The sequence below is a fragment of the Nematolebias whitei genome, chromosome 13 (assembly GCF_014905685.2).
Source record: "Nematolebias whitei isolate Nwh7 chromosome 13, NemWhi1, whole genome shotgun sequence".
In the NCBI taxonomy this organism is placed as follows: domain Eukaryota; kingdom Metazoa; phylum Chordata; class Actinopteri; order Cyprinodontiformes; family Rivulidae; genus Nematolebias; species Nematolebias whitei.
The window spans coordinates 24,242,670-24,258,711 of NC_056510.1; the positions used below are offsets into that span (position 1 = coordinate 24,242,670).

A 16,042-nucleotide genomic window follows, 5' to 3' on the forward strand; every position below is an offset into this window, starting at 1 on the left:
AATGTTAACACTATTTATCTGAGGAGCAGACTGCTTTGAATTTAACTCCATCGCAGAACTTTCATCTTGAGCGAGCACGAAGGCAACAGTGGAAAGGAAAAACTCCCTCATGAGGAAGAAACCTTTAGCAGAACCAGACTCAGGACAAGCGGCCATCTGTTTCGACAGGCTGGGTTTAAGAGGAGCAGGAAGGAGGAACAGATACACAATGGCAGGGTCCAGAATCACATGTTAAGATAGAAATAGTATCAAATGAGAACTATTCAATTGTAACAATTCATTTAAGCAAATCCTCTAGTAGTCTAAGCCTATGGCAGCATAACAAGTCAACCCTAACTATAGGATTTATCAAAAAGGAAAGTCTTAAGCCCAGTCTTAAAATGGGACATTGTATCAGCCTTATGGACAAAAACTGGAAGTTGGTTCCACAAGAGAGGAGTCTGATAACTGAAAGATCTTCCTCCCATTCTGCTTTTAGAAACTAGGAACCGCATGTAAGCCTGCAGTCTGAGAGCGAAGTGCTCTGTTAGGGAATATGGAGCAATAAGATCTCGAATGTAAGATGGAGCTAGGTTGTTGAGAGCTTTGCAGGATGACAAGCAGTAAGATGGTTATGTTACAGCTGGATTTATACTTTGTGAGAAGTTAAGAAATCGGCACTCTGTAGCAAAGAGATACGTTTTTTTCTGCAAGGACATTTTATACTGCAAGAAAAACCCAACTGTCAATATCTATGAAGCCACTGTCCCACAGATCAACTACAAAAACACTTGCTTAGATACACACATGCTGGAGATAGGTACCAACTCCCCATGACCCAAGCAGAAAAACTAGGGAATGGATGGATTTTATAATCAGATTTATGTGGGTACTCAAAACCTTGTTTTTTATTCTCTCCCAGATTTGCATTTGGTTCTCTCATCCACATGCAAAAAAGTTAGATGAATCCACTTCACCTAATTATTTAAATTTTCATTTTCCTAGAACAGCTGGTCGAGTTGGAGGTGTAGCTTCTGTTTTTCAGTCGGGACCATTAATTAATACTAAACCAATTAGTAGTTATAATACTTTTGAGTCAATGTCTCTAAGTCTATCCCATCCTAAATGGAAATCGGAACAGCCACTCTCGCTCATTGTTATATATCGTCCACCAGGTTCCTATGCTCAGTTCTTGTCTGAATTCTCCGAATTCTTAACTGACTTACTACTAAATACTGTTTTTTTTTTTCTTCTTCGTCTTTTGGCTGCTCCCTACATTAGGGGCCGCCACAGCAAACTAAGTCGCACGAAGACTTGGCAGTTATTTTTACTCCGGATGCCCTTCCTGACGCAACCACAGACCATCGAGCTACCACAGCTCTCTGTGTGGAGCAGAAAGCTGCTATCTAGGACACCCGGAGGAGCGGATGATGGGGGTTAAAGGCCTTGCTCAAGGTCCCAGAGTGGGACGAATGAGGGTGGGGGCAGTTTTGGGTGCTTCACCTACCCCACCCACATTTTTGATGTTGTCGGTACCAGGGCTTTAACCGATGATCTTCTGATCACAGGCCCACCTTCTCTGACCTCTGCGCCACCACTCCCCCTTACTACTAAATACTGATAAAGTCATAATAATGGGTGATTTCAATATTCATGTAGATGTTGAAAGTGATAGCTCAAGCATAGCCTTTAAAAACTTAATAGTCAATTGGTTTTGCCCAAAACGTCCGTACACCCAATCACTCTCATCATCACACCCTTGACCTGGTTCTGACCTATGGCATCGAGATTAATAACTTAGTAATATCTCCTCAAAGTCCTGTTGTGTCTGATCATTTTTTAATTACCTTTGAGTTTACATTAAAAGACTACACAGGAGAGTAAATTTCACCTTAGCAGGTGCTTATCAGAAAACGCTGTAGCCAAATTTAAAGATTCTCTTTGATCATTTTCCTCTGTCTTGCAGAGTAATACATCATCTAGTTGATAATTTTACAACTACTTTGCAAACTTCACTCAATAAAGCTGCTCCGCTGAAAAAGAAGGTAATCAATCAAAGGAAATTAGCTCCTTGTTTCATTTCTGGGTTACGTACTTTAAAACGGGTATCGAGAAAGCTAGAAAGAAAATGGCGCTCCACTAATGTTGAGGAACCTTACTTATCCTGGAGAGACAGCCTGCTAACATACATAAAAGCACTCCGTAAAGCTAGAAATTTATATTATTTATCTTTAATAGATAAATAAAAATAACCCCAGGTTTCTTTTCAGTACCATAGCTAGTCTAATGAAAAATCCTATCTCTGTTGATTCATGTATCCCTACAATTATAAGCAGTGATGACTTCATGAGATTCTTTATAAATATATATTTACCTTTTTTTTTTCAAACCGAAGAGCTAAAAACTACTCTGTTATTAGTGTATCTGATTTGATTGTATTACAACTTCTACACCACTTGCTCACTTTTTGTGTATTGAGCAGGTGCTAGAAATCACAATATTGGACCTATTCAGAGTTTTCTACTTCTGACTATCTTTGTTTTGGTCTCACTGCCAGTAAAAGTTTCTAGTGTGCTGAAGAAGTTCATTTTTTAGAGAAAATGGAGAGCAATGACAAATGAGCTACAGTTGTTTTGGAAGAATCTTCAGTTATGTTCTGAATGTTTTTATATTTTTATTTTTATGTGAGTATTTCACCTTTTTTGGTGAAACTACTGCATCTCGTCTAGACAAATATATTTTTTTAAATAGTGAAAACAAAATTAAGATTCTGAGTTGCAAAGTTGGTGTCTAATAACTTACGTAATGGTTTTTGTTAGTGTTAATAGTTTTTTTATTATTATTATTATTTACAGTTTCATTTCTTATAATACAGTATTTGTAGATTCCTACAGGTTTAATTGCATTCTCGTGACAGAATTTGAGGCATATTTTGTAACATGCATTTTAGTGAGATTCAAAATACATTTATTATATATTTTTGTGCGAACCTCTTTGGAGACATGCTCTTGTAATGACTTGTGAATGTTGTAATCTTGTGTGATGGAGTGTTTGTCTCTGCTCCTGAGAGTTGGCTGTTGCGTCTTCACAATACACGGTTCATTGCTGATGGTTGCACATTTAGTGTATTCTTGCAGAAAACTATGAGGAGAGGCGGACATAATGCTTCTGATATTGCTCTGAACAAATAATGAGCTAAAGCAGTTCTTGAGATGGAGGCCGAGCAGACGGAGAGCGGGTAAAGGAGCAAGAAAGAGAGTTCAACACTATTGTGACTGAACTGCAAAATGGGATTTGCATAAATAAGGCTCAAACATCAGCAGGGTCTTTACAGCCTACAGCAGGGCTGAGATGATCTGAGAGGGAGGAGGTGGTTTGTGTGTTTTTCTCCATTAAAAAAAAACCGGTATTGTTGCTTTAAAGTCAGTGGTGGTGGCATGGTCAGGGTTCCTTTCTTGTTGATCATTCACCTTGACGGTGGACTGTACTCTGGACCACTACAATAGTACTGAGCCCTCTACGTCCCCTCAGAGGTGAATCAGTGACGTAGCTCAAAAGAGCCCATTCTCTACAGTGATTGCTACATAAGCCTGACATAAATTGCATATTTTTACCGCCACCAAAAGAATCAAATTCACATTGAACTGTTCTCTACACATTTTTGTGTGAAACTCCCCTTTTTTCAAATGTATTTTTTTTTAGAACCTCCTTGTCTCGTTTCCAGTTAATTAGATTAAGCTTCAACTTCTAATGGTCACTGTAAGAATTTACTTTATGCTTTTAGACGTGGGGGTGTGGGGGGTGGGGTGGCAGATGCTCAGATTACTTGTACGGTGCATGTTTTTGTGTTTGTATTGTGCACATCTGATGTGTGTCAGTGCATTCTTTGGCATTCGTGTCGGCAAGCTCTCCAACTGGTGTTGGGTTATAGAGAACAGGTGATTGACAGTTTATGCCGTTTGTCTTTTTACATTTTTGCGTCATTTGATTTGTGTCAGATTGGCATCAGAGCTTCAGTGAAAACCCTCGAGGACATACATTGTTAGTCTGCTGGAGGCTGGCCCCTTGATTAGTCTACATTATTATTTTTTCTAGGGGTGGGCGATATGGCTCAAATATAATATTGTGATATTTCAGAGAATTCTGACGATAATGATAAATTTTGTGACAAACCCCCCCCAAAAACCGAAATCATCGTTATTTGACCAAATTAATTTAACATGTTGCTTTGCAGTATTATATAAAAACTAAAAATAAAAAAAAAACAACGGGTTAATTTTACTACAATTCCTTGTAGTAAAGTATTCAGTCTCAACGTATAAAAATAAAAAAAGGTCCTTCTGTTATTTAGATTGAAAAAGTCTGCACAAAATATAGATCAACAAAATCCACCGCAAAAACTAAAGTGCAGGCGCAGTTTCCCAAAAAAATTAAATAAAATGAAACCTTAAGATCTGTTGAGCATAAATGTAACGTACAACAAAATATATGTTGCCTTTAAATGAGTTATAACTTCCAAAACTTGTGACATGGTGTCTTCAGCTGCCCCTGAAGCTTGTGGTGTTTCATCTGTTCCTGCAGGAATGATTAATTTCTCTGATCACCTGACTCTTTTCTTGGTCCATGGACTGTGGAACTCAAGACACACAGCCGAGCTGCGTTTGTACCGGCAACCCAGAGCGGGGGGGAGGGGGGTTCAGCGTGAGGGAAGAGGCAGCGTGAGTGATGCCTTTAGCTTTTGAGCTAGCTAGTGTTGTGCACGGCTAGCTTAGTGTTACGCTTGTACCGGTGGGGTGGTGGGGGGTGCACGGTTCGGTTTGGTGGTTTGGCGCTCGGTTCTGTTAACGTGGCTGGGCACCCCGCTTGTATAATAGTAAGGGAAACACTGACGTCATGAAATTAGCATATCATTTATTTTCCCGGGCAATTTTTTTTTACCGGTATTATCGTGAACAATATGATATGGCCCAGCCCTAATTTTTTCAAATAAAATGTTTTCAGGGGATACTTTTTTGTATTTACAGTTGGATTCTTGACCTCATGAATTTAAGCATATTTGCAATAGCTGCAAAAATAAATAAATAAAAAGAACAGCAACGATTAGACAGCAGGAAAAAGATTCAAATGGAAATTGCCGCCAGGTTGTCCTCAGACTGTGTCTGTGAATAGCAAGCAGCCATCAGGGCACTAAAGATCGATTGTTAGACTGATGGTCCTCCTTTTACATGTGAAGCCAGTTTCTGGAAGCCCCCAGTAGACTGGTTTGAGCCACTTTGAAAAGGTGCTATTTATATGACTAAGTTTGTGGCAGGCCTCAGACTGAGGAAGTCTTTCGGATGAAAGACGAAACGTTTCTATCTAGCATAATCTGCCCAGACGACCTGACTTAACTTTTTTTTTTTGCATAGGGTGAATCCCCCCAGACTAATACAGGCACCGAGCTGTGGACACGAGTAAATAAGTTCTTAAAGCTTTAAGCAATGCGCATGTTTGAAGTAGCATCGCTCCCCTACGACTTTCAGACAGAATAAAAATAAATATGAGCATTTGCGGCTTCTTGTCACAAAAAAAGTGTCTTTAATAGTTTTTAAACGTTTGACTTTAAGTCATGGCTACACAATGCCATAATGTACAGGATATGACTACATAGGAGAAAAATGCTAAAAAATTATGTTGAGGAGACTTTGAGAACTTTTTTTTTTCCTTCAAGCCCACAGTTTTTTTTAAATCAAACCTTCCCCCATCTGTTTTCAAAGTATCAAATATGAACGCCGAGGAAACACCTCTGTTCTTCTGAGTATCAGGTAATTTATCTACTTTCTTAGGAGTACAGTATAGGAAAAAACTGCTAAATGTCACTGAACAGTACTTAACCATTTATCAGCCTCATTTTTTACAGAAAATTTTGAGAAATGGCAAATTATGTATTTGTATTTTACCCAAAGCAATGCCTACAAGGCTGTTCTGTTCATGTAATACAGAATTGTAATGTTTTTGTGCAACTAAAGACTCACATTTTAGGATGTGCAGTTTGTCCAAAAGATTACATAAACATTCTTTGGAAGTAGGGTCATAATCTATAATCAGAATCACATTTTAGATATAGCAGAACAAGGATTTATCCGATGAACTGTTTTGATCCCTGGATCCAAACTGCTAATACAACTAAACCCTGAGTCGTAATTATTTGCCTTTTTTACATTTTTGATCCATTTATGAACATTTCATTTTTTGTAGTCCCCTCTTTTCTTTTCTCCAATTTGCTGTCAGAATATTGTTCACCTCACCACAATTTTTGTCTGTTTCACAAACCTTTAAAAACACAACATTTACTTGAAGAAGAAAGAAAACACCTGGTTTGGAAATGCTATACAGCTGTTTTCTCCACAGCCCTGCATACACGAACACACAAATAGGTTTTTGCCTATGTGACTTATTGTTTATTTTGTTATTTACAGATAAATTGCATTTTCTGAAAGGAGTAATCAAAGTGGGCGGGCTAAAAGAAATCAAAATAGAAAGTACAACTTTAAGGCGGCACAACTTTAAGCCTGATAATCCACTGATAAACATCCCGAAAGACTGTTTCTTTTAATATTTCTTTACTGTTTTTAACAGAGCTCTTGACAGTCCAGCACTAAACTTTGGGTATCCCACAGAAAAGCATTTTAATTTTTTTTTGTTTTTTTTTACCGTAACCGGAGTACATCTTTATTTTTGTCTAGTACCTACAACTCACAGTCACACAAGAATGAGCAAGTTTTTGTACACATTAAATGAAACAGTTGAGTGAAACGGTGATCTTCGCCCTAATTGTGTGACAACTAACCCGTCTTTGGCTTAGTCTGTGTTGGAAAGTTTAGACATCAGTATCAGATTGATCATTGAAATTAGATCACATTCAGATTGTAATACAAGTCACGTGTTTCCAGATGTGTCTGGATATAAGTCAGGTTTATAGGCAAAGTTTTTCTCCTCTCTGGCAATGATAAAACTGCATATCGATGAAGTTTTGGGTCAGAATAGCTGTTCATTTCATCTGATCTTAGTTGCAATTAAAAAGTCCAGAGTAATAACATCAGCTGTGTTGCTTTTCTCATTATTTTAGTATTATTTTACAGCTTTTGCACATTTGGATCTAAACTCTAGAGAAGTCACTGGATGCTGATATTTGGTTGTTATTTTGACTTTAATTTGAACTAAACCCCCTCATATCAGGACTGTAATTTACTCAAAATCTCCAGCATGACCCTTGAGGCGATGAGATGTTTAAAATTGTGGCTGAAATCTGTATTAGTATGTATAAATATAATTTGACTTTGTAAACTATTGCATAGAATTGCATTCACAGACCGCTCAGCACAGGAGAGCCAGCTCCTCAGGACAAGACTCAGAGGGTCATCTACACCTCAAGGATAAGGAACACTCCCAACAATTTTCAGTCAGGTCATCTGGACAGTTTCTTTTTTTTTGTGTGTGTGTGTGCTGAAATGTTTCACCTTCCATCCAGAAGGCTTCATCAGTCAAGGAAACACACAACACAAAACTGATTATTCCCCCAACAGCTTACTCCAAAGTGGAACAAACCAGTTATGTTGGTGCTAAGATGGTCTCTTTGGCACCCTGTGTTTCCTTGGCTTATGAAGCCTTCTGGATGGAAGGTGAAACGTTTCTGCACAAAAAAGGAAACCGTCCAGATGACTTGGCTGAAAACTGTTGGATTGTATACCTGGATTATTGAGCATGGACTTTGTTGGATAAGGGACACTCTTTTGAGGACCAGAATGTTCACATTTTGGACTGAGAAGACAGATGGTTTGAGAGGGGGGTGAAGGAAGCTGTTTATGTAAATAGAGAGAAACCATCTTTAAACAGGAGGAGGTCTCCGTTTTCAATTTTCAAAAACCTGTAATGCATCTTTAGGACATATACCCAGTCATTTTCACACCTACCAGGAATTTCAACCATGTGACCAGAGTGACCCCTCTGTGAGCCAGACTAACAAAGACCCTAACGATCATCTATTGTGAGAACTTAGTGAGAGGGCAATCTGCATGTGACAGTCTGCATTATGCAAGCTTACAGAACACCTCATCTTTATAACTTGAATCCCACACTCGTTTCTTTGAATTGAGAAAGCTCCTCAGATGAGAAGCGAAACCGTCTTCAGCTACAGAACAGAAGTCCAGTTGTTTTAATCTTGTTTGGATTTACCATGTCCTGGATGACTGACAATCTTCACCAGCATCTTACATTGAAAAACTTTAATGTAAATCTCTTTAACAGCAAGCCTACAAGTCTAAGAAAAGCATTGACTCTTGTGTCACACAGTGTCTTGTTAAAGGTTAGTCTAATCAGTTTAATTTGGAAACACGAGTCTCCTGTGTTCCTGCAGTGAAGCCAGCTTCTGTTTGTGTGCAGTAGTGATCCATGGCCCTGGCTGTTGTAAATCACTCCTCCTGTAGACCAGTGCGAGGCGTTTGTTGCTGTCCAAGCAGGAGTTGCTGTGTCTGTCTGCCTCCTCTCCAACTCTCCAGTCCGTTTCCCTCTCTCCAGGGGACCTCTGGAGCCAGTTACAGCGTTGACTGTTTTTGGACGAGCTCCCAAATATTTGCAGGATGATATTGTAATCCGAAAGCTCTCGTGAACAGGATTGTGGTTTTCACCCTGCATTCTGTGGTTGGATTGGATCACAGCGCCAGCTTTTCAACTCCACATGATGCTCAGCTCTTTCAGTATCTACTGTTTGATTCTTGTTTTTTAGGTCACTTGTGATTTTAATATAAAAAAAAAGTCATTAAAAATCATCATAATAGTCATCTTTTTGACAAGGAACTCTAAATTTCTGTGCTCTGGTATAAACTCTGGTCTTCATGGACATTTTTTAAATCATTTTTATATACCTTACAATTATAAATATAGTATGAATTATCTTTCGTCCTGTTTCTGTGATTAAGTGGTGTTGGACTTGATAATACCTGCACTTAATCTAACAATGTTGAACTTTGCTTAGTTTTATTTTTATAGATATTTTCTGCGTTGTGACTTAATCAATCATTTTTGTTACTTTAGAGATGTTTTTTTCTTGTAATGACATTTTTGCTTTAGAAGACTCACTATTTCCAAAATAACACCAGTAAAAACCATTACATTGCATTCTCGCGCCATAATCTGAAAGTCTAAGCTGCGATTCTCTTCTCAGTGATTTGAGGATGCGTATTTATTTATAATCTGCTAAATGTTGTTTGCCCGAAGAATTAAAAGTAGAAATTAGTTCCTCATAAGATCTAGGTTTTCAATTCTTACACAGATCTTCTGTTGCATATACATAGTCTTTTCCACCACACACTGCAGGACTGCGCTGTAATGAAGCACACTTCTGTAGGACTAAAACTTTAAATTTGATTCAGCATTTTATGAAAAATAGTACAACAAAATGATAAGCACACTCCAAGTAAGACTATTTCTCCAAAAAGAACAGAAGAGTATAAATTGTTGCATTGCTTTAATAAACTCCCTTCTTTGGATTATTTTACCGGTAATTGAATTATTTTTTTTTAAATGTGTAATTGTTTATGTTGCCAAAGCTGACTTAGCGTAGGTTTTTAATATTGGTTGTTGGAAGTTGCCAAGTTTGCCTAGTTTTTGTTTTGCAAAGAACATTTTCTTAAAAATGTAAAATTGCTTCAGTTTTTATTAACAGTTGTTGAAACGGGTCCACTGGCCAAAATAAACAATTGAACACTGTCAATAGAAATCATGTGGCAGCACAAACTCCATGTGAAATCATTTGTAATGCAGCTTTTTGAGCACTGTTGGAGCTGCAAAGGTGGTGCAATACAATTATACTGAGTCTGTTCAACTGACTGACTATATAAACCTATTAATACCTTTAGTTTTTATTAATGCGAGTTGATTTTTAAGAACACCTGTGAGAATCCTTCCTAGTGCCTCAAAAAAAATCAAACCATTGCCATAATCGAGTGAAAGAAGGTTTCCACCTCAGTTATACACCAGAGGAGTGATCCTAAAATAATTTAGGATCAGTCTTTTACACTTCAAGTAAGTTGTGGCCTCCTTTTCTAGTCTCTTAACTTTTTTCTCTCTTTCTCTCTCTCTCAACAGTGTGCCCAAGGGCCGTTGAAAGCCCCCTTGGGGGAATTTCATAAATACACAAAGAACAAGGGAAGCCTTTTGGACTGTTGTTTTTTTATTTACACACTTTCACTTACACACACACACACACACACACACATACAGCCACACACACAGACAAGGACGTAGAAAGAATGTTGGAGGTGCAGGAGGAGAGGCCAGCGGCGGCAGGTACAGCAGCGACACATTTCAGCAAGAAGGAGCGAGGGAAGAAGGAGAGGGAGGAGGCAAAGGACGGTCGGGGGAACCTGTCGAACATTGGAAATCCTGTTGCCAGCTCCAGGAACGTGCGTTCGAAAGCACCTCTCACGCACACGGGCAGCCCTCACCAGCTCATCACTCCACCCTGTTCTGTTGTCCTGGGAGCCCCATCAATGCACTCCAATAGACTGAAGAACTCCCCGTCCACCAACACACAAAGGTGAGAGGACTTTTCATGCTCTTGACCTATGGCTCAATTAAAACAGATTCAAATGGTTTAAACCGCTTTTTAAAATTAAAATTTAGGAATGCACGATATTATCGGCATGTATCGTATCGGCCGATATTGGTGTTAAAGTTCAATATCGGACATCGGCCATTCCATCAAAATTACTCACCGATATAAAAGACGCTGTTTTTGAATGACAACCCAGTAACAAGGATGCCTGCAGCGGCAGCACAACGTGATGATGCCACGCACGCCTACCTGATCTGATCACGGCGGAGAGGAAGAAGTCAAAATGTCGTCGGTGTAGAAGTTTTTTTTCGTTGTTGAGGATGTCAGATTCTGAAGATTTTTAGACTACGTTGAGCCTCGCTACATCGTCCCCAGTCGGATATATTTTTCCAACGTAGCCTTACCCGAGTTACAAGCCGTCATTTCTGACGTCATTGAGAAGCTAATATCCGATAGCACTTGGTTGAGTTTTACCACAGACATTTGGACGTCATGTTAGCCCCGTTAGCATGATTAGTCTTACTGCACAATGGATAGACAAAACTTTGAACTTAAAAAGTCTGTCCTTCATGCACAAGAGTGCAGAGGATCCACACTGCAGCTAGGAACCTGGAACAAGCCTCCACAAGTGAGACAGCATCGCAGGTGACTAATGCTAATGAATAACATTTAACACTTTTCATTTAATATAAGTTAAAATGTTATGCATATTAGGGCTGCAACTAACGATTATTTAATAATCGATTTATCTGACAATTATTTTTTCGATGAATCGATGAATCGGCAAAAAAAAACAACAACGTTTTAATTTCCACCCCTTTATTCCAAAATTGAACATTTGACTGACATAGCAATTCACACAAAAAACAGGTTGCTATTTGACTGTTAGTAAAATATTGAATAATAAAAAATAAAAGTTAGTCACATAGCTTAAAAAAATAAATGTACACAAAAATATATACAAATGTATCTTTATACCTGCAAAATATGTAGCTACTTTGTAAAATGTGTCCTTGGGGGAAGAGTGTAACCTGGATTAAAAGTGTGGATTATTGTAACCTGGATTAAAAGTGTGTATTGTAGTGAAGCTTTCATCTTCAACCATCGACAGAGGCCTCATGTCAGTGACGATCATGTTCAGGATGTTTCAGTGAAGACAGCTGCTGCTGTGGTGTCCATGATGTCTGTCCATCATGAAGTGTTGTTGTTTGTTGTTGTTTTCTGGAATGAGAGAGTAAATATGTTTTATAGCATAATTTACAGCAAATCAAGAAATGCCTTGTTTCACTTACATTGTTAGGTTCAGGCAAAAGTAGCTAAAAGAGCAATTAAACACACACAGACACACACACACACACACACACACACACACACACACACACACACACATAAAATACTTAATTACACACATTTGAGTAGATGTAATAAATTACTTTAATTCCTGTTTAAATGCAATTCATCCTGCCATACCTGCAGTGTCTTCAGACTTTGCCAGCAAATTAAAAGTTGAAGCTTAATCATTAAATTATTATCTTTGTGTTAGATTTATTTATAAATCACATTTAAACACTGCTTGTACCAATTAAATTAAATAAAAAGTAACACACGTTCTCTATCACCGTCATTAATCAGATAAACAAACAAACAAGCAGCAGCTTCATCTACCAGAGAGACTGACGTTACGTTTTCTCTCTTGAAACAGAACAATGTGTTAAATTGTAGAGACTCACCTGCAACACATGAGTTGGGAGTGAAACATGTTGTATCAGCTGCAGCTCCTTCCTCCTCCTCGTGACTCCGACATGTTTACGTTTATCTCCGTGGTTCTCTCGTGTCGTGTCGGCGATTTTCAAAGCTGGATGCTTCTCATTTTTTATCTTTGTGAAGTTCTCCCACACTTTGGAGGACTTGGGTCGAACAGTTTTCGCTGCATCTTTTGTAAAATTTACTTAAATTTCCTTTGAAAACAGTCTCTGCTCTGCTCCCCCCTCGCTCTGTTCAACTCGCGCTGCAGTTTTTTTTTTTTTCAAACTTTATTCAGTCAGTCAGCATTGACAATGAACTGCCCGTGAACAAAACGAAACGGCTCCGCAGCGCCGTGATAGATGCATAATCGCGCGACACAACGAATCGACATTGAAATTCGTTGCCAACGCTTTTAATCATTGATTTTTATCGATTTTATCGATTCGTTGTTGCAGCCCTAATGCATATCATATGGCTGTTACTGAATATATGTCACCAGCTCTTACAGCTGTTACACAATTTTTGTAGCAAATGAGCCTAATTAAATAAGAGGGCTATGTTCTGACTAAGACTCGAGAACATACATCTGTGGACATATCTACAAGATGTTGCACCAGCTCGTAATAGGTTAGTGAGAGAGAAAATTCCAAGACCTGGCAAAATCCCCTGGCTTGGTGAAAACCTCCATTTTCACTTAGTTATCTGTTAATTTAGGTTTAAGAGCTGTTTTTGGGACAGAGAGTACACCAGGCTTGGAAGTTCTCCCTGCTGACTCATGGATCTGGAGTCTCTGGAAACGGCTGTCAGGACTGCCAGAATTCTAGCTTTGTTTTTCTTTCTGCTAGCTATGTGTCTGCGTATGCGTACATACAGTGTGCTAGGCTGTAGCTCTACGTTTTGGACATGTTGTCTTATGCTTCATGCTACTTGTACAAGTATATATGTTTGTGGAAGAGGAGAGACAAGAGAAAGAGATTAGGGTGTGGTGAGGAAATTCTCTGCCAGTTGGATGTGTCCTGTTGCCTGAACTGAACTGCTCTCATAACTCATAAGCAGTAGTTGTACATAGACGGCCTGTATGTCCACAATCTGCTCCACATTTGTGTGCATTAAATTGCCAATTCCAACAACTTTCAACAGGGATTTGTAGAACTTTATGACTTGCCATTATAACATTATGTTTCTTAGTTGTAAAAACGAGGGAAAGAATAATCAAATTTTCCTTCTGGTCCTCTTTTACTAAGCTTATGGAGAACTAAACCAATATTTTTACTTAATTGTATACTTCTTAGAACCCAGATGTCTAGATATAGTATGTACTTTGCCTTTTAAACTTGTCTAGGGCCCGTTTCAAAATGTATAAAACTTGATGAAATAATGTAATTCTTTGAGCATTTAACCTTATATGTTCTTTTTTAAAATGTTCTGTGAGTTTATTAAGCACATCAGAGGCCTTAATGTTTTGATGTAATTTGCTGGTACATGGCTGGTATCAAACTAAATGCGTCCTTTGTATTTCAGTCCTAAACCCAAGACGGAGGCCATGGTACGTTCACCTCCGGTCATGTCCCCCTCTACTGCCGCCCAGATGGACTCTAAAATGCCCAATCAGGGTAAACCAGGGAGCACAGGCAGCCAATCACAATCCTCTCCTTGTGACCCCAAAAACATGGGTGCCAAAGGAGCTCAAAATGTTTCAGGGGGAATGGGACTGAAAAACGGACAAGGCCTGACGTCTGGCCCCAGCTCCAAGGTGAAAGTCAAACGGGAGAGAAGCACCTCTGTTGAGTCGTTTGAGCAGCCAGAGAGCGGCACACCCACTAGTGACGACAAAGGTAAATAAAAAAAACTCGGTACTGTGTTTCACTTTGACTCAGTCCATCTTGAATAATCAGGAAATACGGCATCGATGCTTGATGCAATTAAATATAGTATTTTAGAGATTTGCAAACCCTACAATATTTTTTTGGAATACCGTATTTTCTGCTGTACACGTTGCACCACCCTATAAGTCTCATCAGTCCATATTTGTCTAATAAAGTGGAAAAATCCATAAATACGTTTCATCTGTTATCATCACCGCTGACGCGTTGCGTTTGTTACGCATCACCACTGACAACACGGACATGTTGGTTGGTGTTGTGCCAAAAATCGATGGGCTGCCAAATGTTGGCCGCTGGAGCGTGCATGGGAGGACTTTAAGAAGAATTTAACAAGATTAACACTTAAAAACAATTATTTGTTTGCTTGACTTTATAGTAAAGGTGTGCCTCAGTCTAACATTTGCTTAATAAAAGGACTTTAACAGTCAAATCAGCTGCATTTCAAAAGTATTCGTTGCCTCGGTGCTCTGGGAGTGTGTAGACAGGGAGGGAAAAAGAAGAAGGAATGCTGCGCGTTACTTCAAAATTTAACAAGATAAACACCTAAAACAATTATTTGTTTGCTTGAAATTATAGCAAAGGTGTGTCTCAGTTGAACTTTTACTTAATAAATGCACTTTAATGGTGAAATTAGCTGCATTTCACCGGGAGGTGCAGCGAAATGAAGCTGATTCGGTTGCTCCAGGCAGACGACGGTGGCAGGCTATGGCAAGCCGATTGTGTCATTAATAGCTGGTGAAGATTCTCAGACATCCAGGACATGGTAAATTACAAAAAGTTCAAGAAAAAAAACCCAATAAAGTATAAAGTAAAGTATAATAAATAAAGTCCCGTTGTTTGTGTCTTGGAACTTTTTTGAATTAGTCGTTAAGCCACGTTTACCTATTACATGATACAACAGCATGCCTTACTGCTACTACTACTCTTCTGCCATCTAGTGGTTGGAAAAATGGCAGTGTTCAATTTTTTTCAGTCAGAATGAATGAAAACGGTCATATCTCAGCTAAAAATTGGTTTATAAATATGGGAAAAATCCATAAATACATTGCTTCGGCCTGTAAGTCACAGGGCAAATTATGCAAAAAATCGCAACTTATAGGGCGACAAATACAGTATATTGCATGAGAAAGTCCACCCAGAAAAGCAAATTAAAAAAAATCTGATTATTTTTTTTTTTTTTTAGAAAAGTGAACTGTCATTGTTTCTTACACTAACAGAATAAACCCACTGAGTTGTGTCTGTCTGTACAGATAGTAGCAGGGTGAAGAGAATGTGTGTGGCAGAGAGGAGGCAGCCTTACAGTGGAGCTGACTGGTGCTCAGGGGGTGAAAGTGATGAAGATGACAAAAGTTTCTTCAGTGAGTCTGTTAACATGTTCATCCATGCATGTTTGCTTTTCCCTATTCAAATTAAATAACCTCTGTTAATGTTACATTTAAAATAATTATTTTTATATTAAGTTTTTGTCTGCTTTTTACAAGTCCTGTCCTTTTGTGTTCGTTTAGATTGTAATTCCAGCGATGTGAAGCCCCAGGACACTGTCACACATTCTACCTCCAACGCCGGACTCAGTCGCTCCTCCACACCCTCCCACAGTACACTGGGAGGCCAGGGCTCCACAACAGAACCTGCTAGTGGCCAGAAACCCGGCTCAAAACTTGTTTATGTCTTCACCACAGAGATGGCAAACAAGTAAGAGAATAGCCTTCTTGTTCTTAACAATGTAACTTTAAATCATCCATAGCATTTTAGTTACTATAATCAATATTTAATGTATATTTGTACACGTTTTAATAACTAATATAGCTAATGTTTTAGCAAATTATTTAAAGCGTGAACA

At 38.7% G+C, this 16,042-nt stretch overlaps 1 protein-coding gene across 3 annotated transcripts in view; it reads left to right on the forward strand.

Moving 5' to 3' along the window:
* Window positions 1–16,042, forward strand: part of bcl9 (BCL9 transcription coactivator) — a 38,248-nt gene that overhangs the window by 16,205 nt on the left and 6,001 nt on the right. For all 3 annotated transcript variants that reach the window (XM_037687017.1, XM_037687018.1, XM_037687019.1), the window contains 4 exons: window positions 10,105–10,555; window positions 13,841–14,154; window positions 15,453–15,560; window positions 15,708–15,894. In XM_037687017.1, coding sequence (XP_037542945.1) covers window positions 10,269–10,555; window positions 13,841–14,154; window positions 15,453–15,560; window positions 15,708–15,894 — 896 coding nt within the window. In that variant the 5' untranslated portion in view covers window positions 10,105–10,268. The remainder of the gene's footprint in view (window positions 1–10,104; window positions 10,556–13,840; window positions 14,155–15,452; window positions 15,561–15,707; window positions 15,895–16,042) is intronic.